This window comes from Nesoenas mayeri, assembly GCF_963082525.1.
Source record: "Nesoenas mayeri genome assembly, chromosome: 18".
Lineage (NCBI taxonomy): Eukaryota > Metazoa > Chordata > Aves > Columbiformes > Columbidae > Nesoenas > Nesoenas mayeri.
This window is the reverse complement of record NC_137566.1, coordinates 12,753,829-12,770,395: the sequence shown is the minus strand read 5'-3', so window position 1 is coordinate 12,770,395 and position 16,567 is coordinate 12,753,829. Positions and strand designations below refer to the sequence as shown.

Sequence of the window (16,567 nt, the reverse complement as noted above, 5' to 3'; positions counted from 1 at the left end):
GGGACGCTGCTGCTCCTCGCAGCTCTGCTGGGTTCGGATGACGAACGACTGCGCTGATGAGCGTAACGACACGGCTCGTGTGCCTCGGTTACCAAAATTTAAAAAGAAAGGAAGAAAAATAAAACAGAAAACAAGTAAAATCTTCCTGTTAGCAAACAGTTGTTACCCGTTCTGCATGTAGCAGGATGTGGGAGCTCGAGTCACCTCTCGCACGGCAGCTCCTGCCTGCATTCCACAGCCCGCGCTGCGAGAAAAATACCATTTACCAGAACACTGGGCAGTCACTAATAGGAAGCTTTTGTCTTATTTCAAATATAAAATGCCACCACGCTGGGAAACAGCAGCCTCAGCGCGATACTGATGTGCAGGAATGTCCCGGTCTGGCCAGGGCAGCGTGTCCCCGCTGCTGCGCGCAGCCCAGCCCCGCAGCGCCAGGACGCGCAGGGCGACCGCGCAGACACCCCAGAAACACGCGCCGGGTCTTTTCCAATAGCACCTGGTAACGATGCCAAAACAACACCTGAGCTGTCCTGAGGAATCTAACAAAACCCCAGATATTGCTCTTTCCTATCCTAAGCAAAACTTAGAATACATTAATGAAAAATTATTAAATAGCAACTCTGATTGTTTGCTGCCCTATCTCTTGAAAAAATGCTCTATTTTACAGCCTTTATTTCCAAAGCTGGAAGAGGAATACGGATCTTTCTAGAAATTATATGTACTTCTTACATACGAAATATGTAACCTGAAACACAGCATGTCTTTTTTTAACATCAACGATAACTAGGGCAAATCGTTATGTAACGCTGAGCAGGGAGATAAAAACAAACCAAACAGCACAATCACAAAAAAACTGAAAATATACAAATAGGAAAAAAAATTAATATTTATAATTATCAACGTTTTCTATCAGGAAGCACTGGGGTACAACAAATAAATTCATTTAAGCAAAGAAGTGGAATGTAACTGCTGCAATCCCCGTTTGTGATCAACGCTCATTCTGGAGGTTTCAGTTTGTCAGAAAGAAAACTTCTTTTGAAGAAAAAAGAAGAGTCAGCGTACGGCTGAACGTTTGACGACCCCACAGCGCGGCCGAGCCCCCACTGCAGCCACCGCGCTGGCGTGACGGGCGCAGCCGCCCGCTGCCGCTGCCCCGCCGCACCTCCTCCCCCTGAAAACTGCCACCGAGTGTACCTGCGACCCCCCAAATCTGCCATGTTAGCAAAATAGGCACTTTGCATTAAATCAGGGTGTACTTGTGCAAAAAAATGTGTTGAATTACTTGTATTAAAAGAGTCTAAAATACACACACAGCTTAGATGCTGGTTCCACTGATGTACAATGATATTTTTGTGACCAAATACACTTATTGGGCACCTCTGACCATTTCAAACTGTGCTTGGGCCACTGATCCACCTCCCCAGGATTTATTCGGACACTCCAAGCATAGGTGCAGCTCCAAACAGACAGCTTTTTTAACAAGAAAAAAAGGAGGAATGTTTTCCCCCTTCCCCCTAACGCACAACACCCTGATCCGCGGCCGGGCAGGAACCGCCTGACCCAGTGAAAGGTTTAAGGTCTGATATCTGACCCATCAGGAGCTTGCTTTCATTAGAAAGACGAGACACTGGTTTGCAAAGACACACACACAGCACTTGATTATAGTCCTGGGAGTTCTGGAGAAATCTGACCTTTAAATTACATTACTATGGACAGCAACATCTATTTAAAGCAAATTTCAGTAACTAAGATATTTAAATAATCTTTATTCTCCCTCTTTTTTTTTTTTTTTTGTCTCCCCAACCAGAGGTCTGTTAGAGGACCCGGGATAAGAAAAAGCGTGTGATTTACTGATCCTGGTGTTCCTCTGTACCGACCCGGCTCCGTCTCCCCGCTGCAGGGCCAGCCGCTCGGGCACAGGCAGCGCAGCGCGGGGCTGCGGCTGCACCAGCCGCTGGAGGGGACGGGCTCGCGGCTTCGCCCTCCTGCCACGCTCCCACCGACAAAGCCACCCGGCCGCTCCGCACGGCCCATGCAAACCGCCCGCACGATCAACGGCCGTTCTCACACTTCAGCTACCATAGGAGAGTATTTCTCCGCATCTAAAAGGCAGCAGACAGAGACAGCACACAAACAACGCCAGCGCAGGTTCACGTGTTTGCTCTTTGGGGCTAATAAAATTTCAGAGAAAACAGATTTAGATTTAGCGTGTCCCCCCCCTTCCCCGGAGCCGCGGCTGCTGTCAGTCCGCAGGGCACACACAGCAGGTTACCATGTCATGTCACACGAGGTGCTGGGATTCAACAAAGGCTAACATGGTGATATCTTTTTATTGCTCGTCAGCCTGGTTACCCCATTTCCCCCTGTACAATTGGACACCTTGGATAATAAGGAAAGTTCTGAAGCAGTGACGTGTCTATTTTCAGTCAGAAAAGTATTTTTGTTTTCACAAAGCAATATTCTAGGATCTTGCTGTTTAAGTCTCAAAGCGTTATCCTTTATTTTACAAAAACTGAAGATGGGATTTAGTGGATATATGTATTTTTAACTAAAGTAAATATTTACATTGCCAAATAATGCTTTTTAGGCAGCCTAAAGACTATTCTAAATTCTTTCCTAATTAATAAAAATACCTAAGGTAGTTCTACGTACAGAGGCAGAAGTTTCATCCATCTACAACTATAGCTACCACAGCGAGTTTTATTTTGTGTAGAAGCAAAAGGCAGAGTCCATGGACACGCTGCCTACACAGGGACACGGGGAAACGCAGCTAATGCGGAAGGCCTGGCCCCGGCAAGGGCAGGATCGCAGCGGCCCAGCGGAGGGGAGCTCCGGGTTATTTTCATGTGAAGCGCCAGGCCCGTGGCAGAGTCTTTGGTAGCGTGCTGGTGAGGGCTGCAGTACGAAATAACACGTTTTGTTGTAATTCCTGAACAGGGGGACATTTATCTGGGCCATTTATACAAGAGTTATAACCCTAACAATATTTATACTCAGCATGTCATGTTAGCATTTACTACCAGTTTCCATGGAGATGGATTTTCATGCTGTAGCTATGAAATGCACATTGTTGCCACTAAGCCACTTCAGGCCTTTCTGGAAGCCTGCTGAATGCCTGACAAAAGTTGATGCAAACCAATAGTTGTTGTTCTTTGTTTGTTGCCAGACTTCTAGCAGAGCCATATTATGTCCTAGTGATTGAAGTGCCCATGTTCGCCCCCCTCCCGGCACAAAAAGGATCCTCAATTTCGGTGACAAGCATGAAGTGGGCTTCTGCAGGGGAGGACAAACACGGCGCGGGGCAGGGGCTCTGTCTCCGCGCAGGGACGCGGCGCGGCGGGAGGCCGCCTCCCGACAAAGCCTGACATTTGGGGATAAAGCCTACATAAAATAAAGCGCGGGCAGCGCCCGGGCCGGCAGGGCCGGAGCCAGCGCCGGGCTCCTCCTGCCGCGGAGGCTCGGCCGGCGCCAGTCCCTGCGGCTGGGCCCCGCGGGCACCGCCGCGCCCGCCCGCGCACCCTCCGCGCCCGCCGGCGATCGGCGGCAGCGGGAGGGCACCGACGGCGCTGCCGAGCCCCGCTCGGCCGCCCCGGCCCCGCCGCCGGGCAGCCCGCCCGGGCCGCCGCGCTCCGCGGGCAGGGCTGCGCCCAGGCGCTCCCCGGGGCTCCCGCCGGCGGCGGCACGGGGCTCGCCCCGGGCGCAAGGCCCTCGCGGGGCGGCTCCGAGCCCAAACAGGCCGCCTTGCCGCCCTCCGACGGCGCCGCAGGGTCCCAGACCGCGGCGGGTCCGAGCGCTGCGGAGCCCGAGGCGGGGGCAGCTCCCTGCGCGGCCCGGGCGCCGTGCCTCGAAGTTTCTCCACTCCCGCCCGCTGCCGCCCGGGTCCCCGCTCGCCGGGGCTGCCACCCGCGCAGCCGCGGGCCCCGGGGCGGCGTTTCCCCGCTCTGCCATGCTCCGGGCTGCAGCACTGTGGCGGCGACCCGCTCGGAAACACGCTCCGAGCCCGCAGCCCGGGCCGGCCGAGGCTGCCCCGCCGCACTCTTACTGTTGGTAGTCCTGCTTGCAGTAGAGCTTTCGGTCCCGGAAGTAGCAGCTGGTGGTGAGCGCTTGCTGACACGCCGCGCACTGCAGGCACTCCTCGTGCCAGGAGGACTCGTTCACCCGCATCAGAAACCGGTCCGAGATGGGCCGCTGGCAGCCCTCGCAGACGGCCTGGTGCTGGCAGTCCGACCCTGCGAACGGCAGACAGCGGCGTGAAGCGCCTGTCCCAGTCCCGCTCCCCCGGCCCGACCCGCTCCCGGCCCCGCTCCCCCGGCCCCGCTCCCCCGGCGGGCAGCGCGGCCCGGCCAGCCCCGCAGCTCGGCGACATCGCGCTTGACGGCCGCCGCTGAGCTCGCGCCCCGCAAACGTCGGTGAAAAAGTTCCGCGCCCGCAGGCAGCCCGCAGCAGCCCGGGCCGGGCCCCGCCGGAGCGCAGCCCCGGTACCGAGCGGAGCACGGCGCTGCTTTTTGGCGCGGCCGAGAAACGAGCGGCAACTCACCCAGCAGCACTCCCAACGTGGCCGGACCCGAGCGCAGAGGGTGGTCTTCCATTTTAATACCGTCCAGCATCTTTGAGCAGTCCGACTGGCCCCGCGTAAAGCAACGTTCCAAGGACTCGGGACCTGTTGCGATGTCCATGGGGCGGGCGGCGGCGCAGCCCGGCGCTCCGGGGCGGCGGGGCAGAGGCGCTGCCGGGCGGCGGGGCTGTCTCAGCCCCGCGTCTGGCCGAGCTCGGGGACACTCTGCGGCCGGGAAGAGGGAGTCGCTTTTATTTTTATCTGGGAGACATGAGGAGCGTTTCCTGCCTGGGCTTCCAGAGACGGGGGGCAGAGGAAGGAGCCGGCGCCGCTGCCCATGGGGGCAGCCCGCGCTACACGGGCGCGCACATGCCGCGCACACGGCGCAGGGCAGCCCGCGGTGTCACCTGCTCGCCGGAGCCCCACGCCCTCCGCGGAGGGCCCTCCCGGGGCCGGGCCGGGCGGAGCGGCGGGGCCGGGCGGGGCGGCGGGGCTTCCCCGGCGCTCCGCAGCCCATGTGCCATGCGGCGTCCCGAGGAGCCGCGCCGTTTAGAGCAGGGGCCGCGGCGGAGGAACACACCCCCCGGCGCCTCACCCCTCCTCAAACTTGCTGACATTTGAACTCCATTGGTGCGCGCCGTATCGCTGCGCCGCGGTGATCCGTCTCCTCGACGTCAAATAGTGCCCTGGCCCCGCCGGGCCCCCGCGGCCCCCGAATCGCGGCGGCACCCGGAGCGCGGGGCGGGCGGGCTCCGCGCACCCCGGGGTGGCCGGCGCGACCGAGCGGGTGCGGGCAAAGCGGGCCTGGGGCGCGTCCCCGCGGGCCGTGGCCGGGGGAGAGAGCGAGCGCGGCCGCCGAGGATCGCGGCGAAGCGGGGCCCCGGCAGCTCCGCTCCGCTCCCGGCCCGACGGCGGCTCCCGGCTCCTGCCCTGCCCGGGGTAGGTAGCAGCGCGCGTCCCCGCTGGGCCGCGGGCAGGTGGCGGCGGGACCGTCCCTCGGGGCAGCCGACGTCGCCGGGGACGCGGGTCTGTCCCGCGGGCAGTGGCGGCGCGACTGGCCCTGGCGGGGGCGCGGGACGGGGCGCGGGGGTCGCACCGCGCCCTCCTTTCGCTACCGGGCGGCTCCGCACCGTCGCGGCGGGGCCTCCGGCGGGAGGGCCCGGCGGCGCTTGGCGGGCAGCGGCCCCGGGGGAGCGGCCGGCGGCCCGGCCCGAGCAGCGGCCCGAGGAGCCGGAACCCTCCCGCGGCGGCCCGTGAGCGATCGGCGGCGGCCTTGATCCCGCTTCCCGAAAAGTGCTCGGGCTGCGCTGCGCTGTTAATGCGCTTAAATCGCTAAAGCGTTTGAACGCGTAGAGGCTCCGTTTGTGTGTGCAGTGCGTGCATTTGCACACAATGTGCGTGTACAGAAACAGCCGTATTTGAACACACTGCGCTCTCTTATTCCGTCTTAGAAAACAAAACAAATGGGAAAAGCGATACCCGCCGGTCTCCCCGTGCTAGAGGGAGAGAGAGCGCCTGAAATCCCGCGTCTCGGGCTTTCCTTTCGTTTTTGTTTTTCTGCCGATACCGCTAAAAAAAATCTAAATCCGAGGAAATAAAAATCCGGAAAGGATTCCGTGCGGAGTTTCTTAATGTGACCCATGATATGCTGTGACCCTGCCGAAGGAAGGGAGTTTATTTGGTAATGCTCCCAAAATATTGATATTTAATAAGCAGGACAAGTGTTAACTTGAATTACTTAATGCTTCTTTTTCTGGTTCTTAAGATAAAGCCTTCTTTTTATGCCGTTTTCGTACAGAAACATCGCTGAAAGAAATGAATGATTATGTTTTAGTTAAATATTTTGGAAAAGGTTTTCAGTAATAGAGCTTATTTGATTTTTGTTCTGGACAGTACAAATCTGAAAACCTTTGTAGCTAATGCTGAAAAAATAATATATGATTATTTAATTCTGAGATCAAGATAAAAGCTGCTTAGATTTCAGAGTTCAATCATTGAAGAAAAAGCTTCTCGTTTACATTAATTTTTTATGTTCCCTTCATATTTTCTTGTAAGGATTCAGTGTTTTCCGTCACATAGGGCTTCCATCAAATTATCTTCTACAATTGCAAGGAAAATTAGAGCCTCTCTTTCCGCAGTAGTTTTTATAACTTCTTATTTTAAAATAATAATAAAAAATAAAATAATTTAAAAGCAAACGAGAGCAAGGCTGCGCGGGACAGTGAGAGCGGAGCGGGAGCCTCCCAGACTCCCACCCGCAGCAATAATTCAGTCTTTGTTCGTGGGCTTTTACTCAGAAATATCACACCAAATATTTGTTGCTTCTTGCCATGTGTGGGTACGAACGCTGCACCGGATAATTATTATCTCTGCCTGTTACCCCGAGAACAATTCGATGAGGTGTTACATTCGGTTTATATAGTGCTTTTAACGAAAAACAAAATACAATTAAAACACCCACGCACAAAACCATCACAGAAATAAAACCAAACCAAGACAAACGCAACCCCACCTCCCCGTGGCTTGGTTCTAATTCCCTATTTATTTGCAAGGCAAATCTTTTTGTTTTGAGGTGTTTTGTTTTAATGTTGAGACTCGAGCAAGAAACGCAGCCAGTCACAGTTCCGCGTCTCCTAAATAAAACAGGGAAGAACGAAGCACCGGAATAAAGAGCAGAGGGCTGAGCCCGCCGGAGGAGCCTCGGCGGCCGCTGCGCTGTGTGCTCGCGCGAACCGTCCCGCAGTGCCGCTCCGGCGGGACGAGCCGCCCCGCTCCTTCTCCTGCCCGGTGCGTTCGCAAGGCCGTGCCGGGCGCTCCGGGGAGCGCTGCGGGCGCTCGGCGGACAGTGGGCGGCGACCCCCGTATCCTCCGTGGGGCTGCAGATGCGTGAGGGACGGAACCGCCTTGCTCGGTGTTCGCTCGGGACAGCGTGGGGGGCTCCGGTCTGCTCGACAACGAGAACAGAGGAACTCCCCGCTTTCCCTGCGTAAGCGTGCTGTCTCCGCTCGGGTGCGCGGCTGCCTGCGCATTCCGGCTCCCTGCATGCGAGCAGCCCCGCCTGGATCCCCGCGGTCCCGCCGTGCCCCGCCCGCTCCCCTGGCTGCCGCCGGCGCGTTCTTGCGGGATGCCAGGGATGCAAGACGCCCCGAGGCACGGGCTGTTCCGCAGGCTGCGGTGTTTGCTGCCCTGGTGCGGGCCGTACAGTCCAGCCGTTCACTGCGTGCAGCCCCGCGGGGTGCGCTGTCGGATCCGCGGGTCCGGGGTGCACCCCGGCCGGGGGAGGTGGTGACCGCGCAGCGCACACGGCACGGCCCAGCTCGGCTCAGCCGACCCCGGCCCGGCTCAGTTAGGTCCGGCTCGGCTGACCCCGGCCCAGCTAGGCCCCGCTGCGGCAGGGCCTCGGGCGCAGCCTGCCCCCTGCCGGCGCGCGGTGGCACGGCCGGGGCTCCCGCGGGCTCGGTGGGGCCGGGCCGGGGTCAGCAGGGGCGAGCAGCGCCCGCAGGGCCAGGCCGTCCCGGGCCGGCGCCGTGGGTCGGGGCACGCGGAAACGGGGCCGGCCGGCCCGGGTGTTGCCCCGCGGGGAGGCAGCAGCGCTGCGAGCCTCTAGACGGGGCGGACCGGCCTTCCGCCTCGCGTGCCCAGCTCCGTCCCCAGCTCGGTCTGCGGCGCCCCGGCGGCGGGGAATGGGGTAACCCCGAGGGGCAGCCACGGAGGCAGCAGCTCAATTCGTCCTATTTTTCTCCACCCACAGCTGGACTCTGCGCCTCGCTTCCCTGTGGAGCCCCGGTCTTCCCTGCCCGCCAGTGGCCGTCGCCGAAGCATCGCTGCCTGAGAACCCGCCCGCGGCTCGGGGAGCGCGGGGGCACCAGCCCGGCTGCACGGCGGACAGGGACCGAGCCTGTCACGGGTGCAGCCGCCGGGATGGAGACTGGCGGGCGCCCCTCGGGCGACCTCGCTGCCGGCTACGCGCGGAGCTCCCTCCGTGTGCCGAACGCTCTCCAAACGGCTCTGCAGCCGCAGCTCCGACCGAGCGCTCGGCGGCGGGGCCCACCCCGCACTGCCTCCGCGCCGACCTTCCCGGGCTGCCGCCGCTGCAGCGCCCTGCGGACCGGGCCGTCGTGCGGGGGCCGTCACACCGCCCGGACCCGACGGCCCGGGAGCCCCGGTGAGGAGGCTTCCTGTCCGGGAAGAGCCGCCGCCGGGTGCGCTTGGCGATGACTGATTCTGCCCGCTCTCCCTGCCTCAGAAGGATAAATGTAAGCGAGCTGCAAAGTGTAGTTACTAATAACAATAACAATAAATTACCGGGCTGTTGCTCAGTAGCACAAACAAACGCTTGCCGTGAACCACGCGGAGCCTCCCCGCGCCTCGCAGCCGCCCACCACGGGGTCCGCCGGACCGGCTGCGCCGCGGCCCCAAGGACGGTCCCTGCTTGCCCGGCAGCCTCCTGGAGCAGGTGACCGGGCCGCGCCCGGGTAGACTCGCACCAGGAACCAGGCACGGCCGCTCCACAGCGAGGCCGCCAAGGTGCCCGGCTGGCACGGCCCGCGGGTGGCTGGGCTGCAGCCGGCGGGGTCTGCGGTCCGGTCCCGCCGCGCTTGGTGCCCGCCCGGGGAGCAGGGGATCCCCGCGCTATCCCGGCGGGAACAGGCCAGCAGACCACGGTCGGAGGCAGTGCCGCGTGGAAGGCGGAGAACACCGAGCCGGTATTTTAATTAAGCAGGGTCTCTTTGATATAGGGAGCCTGATGCTATCTCTGCGCGCTGTTCCCTTCACGGCAGCTTTTGGGTAAGAAAATTGCTGAGAAAGCTAGATCACACGGAGTGCCGGAGCCTCTCCGAGCAGCCAGAAAGCCCCGGGGAAAGCGGCGGGTGCGTGTGCGGCGCGCTGGGAGTTCCAGCTCTGCTGTGGAGCGGTGCGCGCTGTGTGCATTTTTGGGGGGCCTGGAGGAACTAGAGTCAATTTACCATGATTAAAGGCACAAGCAAGGAGGCGCCACACATTTGCATACGCCTTCATCTTTCCTAAGTGGATTTTTGAGGGCAGCGCAGCAGACAGAGCTGGGCTCCGCGTCCCCCTCCGCCGCAGGAGCGCCCCGCCGTGTGGCCTCGGGGACTGGAGGTCTTGGACTCCTCGCCAGCCCGAGGGCCTCGGCAGCCGCGCGTCGGGTCTCGGCACCAGGGCCCTGTCGCGGCCTCGCTGCCCTGGGAGCGGTGCCGCTCCGCCGCCCGGTCCCCGCTGCGGCGACAGGCGCGGCTCTGCGCTGCCCTCCCTCTGGCCGCGGCCCAGTGGCTCTGCCCGGCGCCGGGCACAACGCGCAGAGGCCGCGCCCGCCGAGAGGGCTCCGCTGGCGGCGGGCACCGAGCGCCCCGGCTTCCGGCTCAGCCGCAGCCCCTCCGGCCCCGCGTCTGGGCACGGCCCGTGCTACCAGCGCAGCCCCGTCCCTCGCCAGGCCGCCCTGCCCTGAGCCGCACGGCCCAGCACGGCAGCAGCCGTGCTGCGAGGTGCCCAGCGCAGACGGCTGAGGCCCAGGGGCAGCAGTGGCGGACAGGGACTCGGGTCCCTGCGCAGCCTCTTGGGTCCAGTTCGGACCAAATTCAAGCGCTCTCGCTCCCAACCGGTTCGTCTTCCCGGGGCCCCTGCGCGCCAGGCGCGGGCCGAGACCCGACGGGGCGGCCGAGGCGCTGCTGGCAGAGGCGTGGCGCGCACATGTGTCCCCGCGGCGGCCGGTGCCAGGTGCAGGGCTGGGGGCAGAGTTTACCGCCAGGCTCTGACGGCTCCGCGGGTATCCCAGCCCGGGGCTGGGGGGAGGGAGTTGTCTTTTCCCAGTTCAGGGCAAATACTTTCGTTTCACTGGGAAATTTAACCTCTCCTTGGAGTTGGATCCATTATACGGGTTTAATATCCGCTCTTTTACAGCTCAGTGTTGTAAAGGCAGCAGCCAGGTCTGTGAACTCTGACATGTGCACCCACGGGGGGGCAAGGAGGGGGTTGCCGGCGCGGGGCGCGCCTGCGAGCGCAGCCTTTCATCTGCGGGGCCGCCACACCGGCCCCGCCGGCCGGCAGCGGGAGGGGGCGGCTGCGCTCCCCCCCCGTGTTGCCCGGCCGGGCCCGAAGCGTCCGCGCTCCCGCCTGGTCCTTCGAGTCCCCCGCCGCGGCAACCCAGGGGTTCTGACGAGGCCCCACCGCTCTACCGGTCCCGGGGAACGGGCTGGGCCGACGCGGCGGAGGCCGTGCCCGAATCGGTGGCCTCCCCCGCGCCGGGACACGGCAGGTGCGGAGGCCGGGAGCGCCAGCTAGGCGCTCCTCGCCGAGGGCTGTCCCTGTCAGCGGTACGCGCTTCCCGCAGAGACCCGCTCTGGAGAGTCGCCTCTCCCGCACAGGCGTGAACGGGGCGGTGCGTCGGAGGGACGGGAATGGACGAGGCGACCCCGAACTTTCCGCTTTTTTTTCCCGCGAAATGGCAGGTGCGTGGGGCGGCCCGGGCGGGGGCACCGGGTCAGCGCTGACCGCGGGGCCGGCCGGGCCCTCGGACATCCGCAGCAGGGAAGTGGGACCGGCAGAAGCGGCCCGGCTCGGCCCCACGGGCACGGCGAGCGCTTGGCGCTGCCGCCAGCGAGCGGTACTGCGCAGCGGCGCCGGGAACCCGGTGCCGACGGCCGCGCCAGGTTGCCCCGCAGGACCTGGCACCCGCGGGGCAGCCGCAGGTCACCGCGGGTCCCGCCGTCCCCGAGCATCAGCCGCAGCTCCCGATGCGGGCGGGCTGCCCGTGCCGAGCGGCCCGTCGGGCCGTGGCGACCGCGGGAGCGCCTGTGCAGGGAGCGGGTTCCCGCTCATCGCGAGTAGGGGAGCAGGCCGCTCCTCTGCTTTCACGACGCGCTGCGGGATTTCTATACATTTAATCGAGGAGTGTAAACCCCTTATTTTTTCGGAGAAAAAAAAAAGAGCATTCCCACAATGAGAATCGTTTCGCCCTGAGGCTGAGCAGCCTCACGGTTACAACTAACGTCTCTCCCCGCCGTGCCGATCGCAGCACGGAGCGCGGCCGCTCCGAGCCGTTCTCCGTCGTCCTCCGCGGCGCCGCGGCCGGCGGGGAGCGGTCAAGACGGCGCCGGCTCCCCTCAAAACCGGCTTCATCGCCCTCCCGCGGTTCCGCGCATCCCTTGCTCCCAGGACCGCCTGGGCTGGCGGCGCAGGGTTCGCTGCGCGGAGGGAGCCCCGCCTGTGCCCGCGGCCATTCCGCGTCTCGCGCGACTGAGCCCGCTCGTCGCGCAGCTATCCGCACGGGGACAACGCAGCGGCCGATGTTTGTCCCGTCCCTGACCGGCCCCGATCGCCCGGAGCCCCGGTGGGGCCGGCGCGGGTGCGTGGGCCAGGTAGGGCGGCGGCCCTGGCCCAGGGCCGCACGGACACCGGGCCGCCGGCGCGCCCTTTGAGCGTCTTTTGCGCGCCGGCGCAGCACCGCGCTCCCCGCGGGTGGGCTACGGACAGGAGCCTCCGCCGCATCGGCGCTGCCCCCGGCTCCCCGCCCTGCCCCATCGGCGCTGCCCCCGGCTCCCCCGTCCTGCCCCGCCATCCCGGGGAGACCGGGCCGGTCCCTTCTCTCTCCGCCCGGGGCATCCGCCGGCGTGGAAAAACAAAGAATTTGGAGAGAAAGACGAGAGGACAGCCTGCAAGACGTTATCACTTTTTACATAAATATATTAATAGTTAGCAATAAATGCAGTAATGCAGTCGGTAGATAATTGTGTTACATTATTTGACTGAGCTTTTCTGCTGTGACTCTGCTGAACTGACTTTGTAACCAGAAATCAGAAAACGACCACATAAAATGGGGAAAATCAGAAACCTCTCAAACAGATAGTGCTGCTAACCTCGCCGTTCTGAGAACTCCCTTGAACAGTGGAGCGGATTGCTGCTTTCTGGTTTGTATTAGTGATTATTGCACTGTCATTAAAGAATGCAGGGGTGGAAATATTTGCTTCGGGACTTAAGCTCACGCGGTACAACAAGAGGGAAGCAAAACGCCGAAGTGTGCGTGCGGCATAGAAAGAATAACGCTCAACAAACTCTCAGAATACCCGAAAGCAGAAGACCCTGAGTGGAGAGGACTCGGCGGTCCCTGCTCCGCCGAGAGCCCCGGCGCTGCGGAGCTGCTCTGCCGCCGCTTCAGATCCATCTTGGCTACAGGCTCTGCTCCCCAGCTCCCTAACGCACACGCCTGGCAGCTTGTCATGCAGAGTGCCTGCGTGATGTAATTCCCCAGCATGACTATTCTCACCTGATGCCAACTGATCGCTCTGAAGATGCGCACGAAGCTGCAGGCTCTTCTGGCAGCGTTTTCTTGCCCTCTCTCCTTCTCTTGCATGGCGTTTCTGTCTGCCACGCCGGGTGCTGGCAAGACACGACCCGGAGCAGCCCTCGGGGGTCTCGGGGGCTCCATCGCCCTCAGTGGGGCTGTCCCACCGCTCCCGCAGCCCCCGCCGTGCGGGACACCGGCGGCACGGAACAACAAGCTATTTTTGTCTCCCGTTAACAATAAGCACAAAGCTTACTATTTCTAGTTAGCTTGGAACGTGAGTTTATATAAACTCAGCTGTGGCATTTGACTGAAGAAGAATCCATTCTAAAGGTGTTTTCCTTAAAGAAATCCTCTGATCCCGGGGCTCAAAGGTTATCACGAACAATAAACACTTTCACCCTCAGCCTCCTTTAGACAATGACAGACGAGCCAATTTGGCACTCCTCCCCGCACTACAGATTTGCTCCTCTAATTATTTTAGCATTTTTATTTTGGGTCAGAATAAGAGATTTGCATTATTTTCACTGGATTCCTGGTGCCCGGTTTTGCCTCTATTGCACGTTGAGGTGTCCTGGACCTCACATGAGGAGGACGGAGGAGAACGGTCAAAGGGAGATGTAGACGGTTCGACCGCTTCTGGCCCCAGCCTCGGCTTTGCTCTTCCCGCAGAGATCCCCCGGGTATCTCTGAAGTTCAATATTTGCATAATGCGGGGAGGAAAACTGTTCCCTAAGAACAATCCGATAAACGTGTACCGAAAGAGTCGCCTTTACCACAGCTCCGGAGCACCCTTTCAACCCGGGTGAAAAGGGGCTATAGAGCAGATAGCTGGAACACGGGATGGAGAATTTCAAAGTCTGATTTTCAATGGGACTCCTGCAAACGTAAATGCGTTTGGTTGCAATCTCGGTCACGCAAAAGCTTGGGGGGCAGCATGCCGCCCCCGACAACCATCTGACGCTTTTGAAGCAGCGACTTTTATAGCATAAATTCTGATTTGTCCATTTCACACAAGACCGAGAGTTAAATTCTTGTTCAATCCGTAGCATTTTTAAGCTCGATTTAAAAAAACAAAAAAACCCCAAATAAACAAAGAAAAAACCAACCAAACAAAAACCAGCCGAACAAACAAATCCCCAAACAAACAAAAAACCGAAACCCAACGAAAAAGAACACCCTGCTAGAACACTAGCTGCTCAAGCAGCTAGTCATATAAACTCATCGATAAATGCATTTCTGTGTCTGATTTGGGCTGCAACGGTACGATTAGAGTAGCGGGGCTGTTAGAGCAGCGCAGTCGCGCAGCCCCGCCGTAGGCGAGCTCTGCACCGTCCAGAGCCCCCGCTCAGGACCCAGGCCCCGCTCAGCCGGACTCAGAGCTGCGCTCAACGAGGCGAGTTAAGGAGAAAAGAGAAGAGAAAGGAAAGAGAGGGGCGGCCTCGCCTCTCGCTCCCTGTGCGGGCTCTGCGCGCTTTCCCAGCGGAGCTCCCGGGTCCCGCGACCCGGCGGTGCGGGACCCCGGGCAGCCCCGCACCTCTGCAGCCCCGGCTCAGCCCCACGCCGGCTGCGGAGCCAGGATCGGCTGGGACAGACACTCAGACTCAGATTCTTAAATACTAACAGCACACGAGCGCCCAGGTCTTAATTTTTACTAGTGTCAAGGAATAAACCCATTGCTCATAAAAGCGGGGGAAGACTGAGAATGTTGATGTGTTGTTATACCGGTTTTTTACATGACAGGTTATAAGATTACTCAGGAGGCCAATACAGCACGTTAAAGGGGCTCTCACGTCCCGTTTTCCTCAGCTGTTAAAGTTGGTGAAGTGATAGGATTAGGGGTCATACACATTTAAAGTCCTGTATCACTTGGAGGAATTTCACAGCAGAACATAAGTAAGAAACCTCAATTAGCTGATTTCAAGCTATCATCATAGACTGGACAGCATGCAGTATGTTTAAAATGTTGTGTCTAATGCCTTTTATTCTAGAGATTATTTTCCTTGGCTTTGTGTGAGAAAAAGGAGCTGCAATCAAAGATTCTAAGAAAAAGTGCGGTTCATTAGTAAAATATGATATCAAGATATTAATAAGATTCATTAATGTAAGATATTGATAAGATATCAAAATGCTGCTGTTAAAATGGAAAAAGGCAGTTGTGAATCCTGTAAGATTTCAAAGTTTCGAGTTGAATTGGCCAGAAAAGATGGAGAAGTGTTGCACACCGTTAACGTTTTGTTGTGAACTCCTAGGGCGCCTCTGTTGCCAGAGCAGCCGCCGCTCGCTGCCGCTGGTTTCAAACATCTCCGGCCCGTCCCCATTGGCCGCGGTGCCGCTGGGACCCCAGCGCTGTCCCCGTGCCCGGGCAGGGCGGCTCACGGGCTGCGGCGCAGGGACGGGCTGGAGCTGCCCCAGCTGGGGCGCTACGGGCTGGGGAGAGACGGACAACGGGACGTACGGGGGCAAAAGGTGGCAAAGATGAAGAGGAATTTTCAGGATAACGTTTTGTTTCCTTTTGGCAGGTGAAAGACATACAAAGCGGTGGTGGTGGCTAAACAGTTCTCAGCGCTCTGAGGTGCACGGCTGAAAACATTGCGTGTCCATCAGCAAGAATACGTGCTTCTAAAATATAATTACCTTGGAAAAAAAAAAGCATTTTAATTTCAATTACAATTGTTCTATGAGAGACAGATGTGAACTGCTAAAATGTTTATAACGTGGCTTAAAAGTAAAAAAACCAAATATTAATGAAATGTGTTTCACTGGTGGGATTTGATTGGCATACTGTATTAATTACAGGCCTTTCACCTCTGAAACTGCTGTTCTAATCCTGTCACTACCCAGGGAAAACAATTTAAAGCTTGTTTAAATATTCTAAAATGATATAGAATCATACAGGCATCACAAAAAAAAAAAAATAGAATTTCAGCCTTAGTTGCCTTAAAAAGGAGCATCTGCCAACATACGTGTTCTGGTTATCATTCTACAACGTCAGTACACCTAGAATATTTACAGACACTACTTTGCGCAAATAATATCTGCTGGATCCACAACTTGGAATGGAAATCCAAACGGTAACTGAGTTTCTCCCGCGCCACGGCCGAGCCCCGCGCGTCCCCAGCAGGTGGAGACGGGAGCGCCGGCGCCTCTGGTCCCATGCGCCTATGAAGCACCAAGGAAGGGCAGCCCGTTTCAGGAGCCTAAGCCTGGGTGTGCAAAACCCATCACTTGGCTTTACAAATATAAGAGCAGTTTAAAAGCCATGGATCTTAAACCGTCCTTTATTTTTATTCCTAGTGGCCAAAGCAGAGGCTCCTGCCTGATCACATTTGTAAGTTTTTCTTTGCAGGCAGAAGAACCAACTCTCTCAACCTCAGAGGTGAAGCATTATTGGGGATGTGCCTGTACCCACAGAAAAGCTGAATTTCCTTCAACCCAACATCCACAGATTCAGCACAGCCTGAGACAGGACACAGAGCCCTGACCCGCACCTGCAGCGCAGCAGCCGGGGCGCGCAGCCCCGCAGGAACGCCGGCCCAGCCGCAGCACCGCACGGCGCTGCGCCCACCGCACGCACGGCAGGGCCTGTCCCCGCGACGCTGGGCCAGAGCTGCCGCTGCTCTGCGTGGCACCTGCAGCTGGCACCGCCGAGGGGACAGCAGGAGGAGACTGCGGGAGAGCGCTGTAACCCTCTCCACAAGTAGGAAATGGAA

At 59.4% G+C, this 16,567-nt stretch overlaps 1 protein-coding gene across 3 annotated transcripts in view; it reads right to left on the bottom strand.

Annotated features, from left to right (window-relative positions):
- LMX1B (LIM homeobox transcription factor 1 beta) overlaps positions 1–4,676 on the bottom strand; it is a gene marked incomplete at both ends in the record, with an annotated part of 82,647 nt that extends 77,971 nt beyond the window's left edge. For all 3 annotated transcript variants that reach the window (XM_080356011.1, XM_080356012.1, XM_080356013.1), the window contains 2 exons: positions 4,043–4,229; positions 4,538–4,676. In XM_080356011.1, the coding sequence (XP_080212137.1) occupies positions 4,043–4,229; positions 4,538–4,676 (326 nt within the window). The remainder of the gene's footprint in view (positions 1–4,042; positions 4,230–4,537) is intronic.
- Between the last annotated feature and the right edge of the window lie 11,891 nt (positions 4,677–16,567).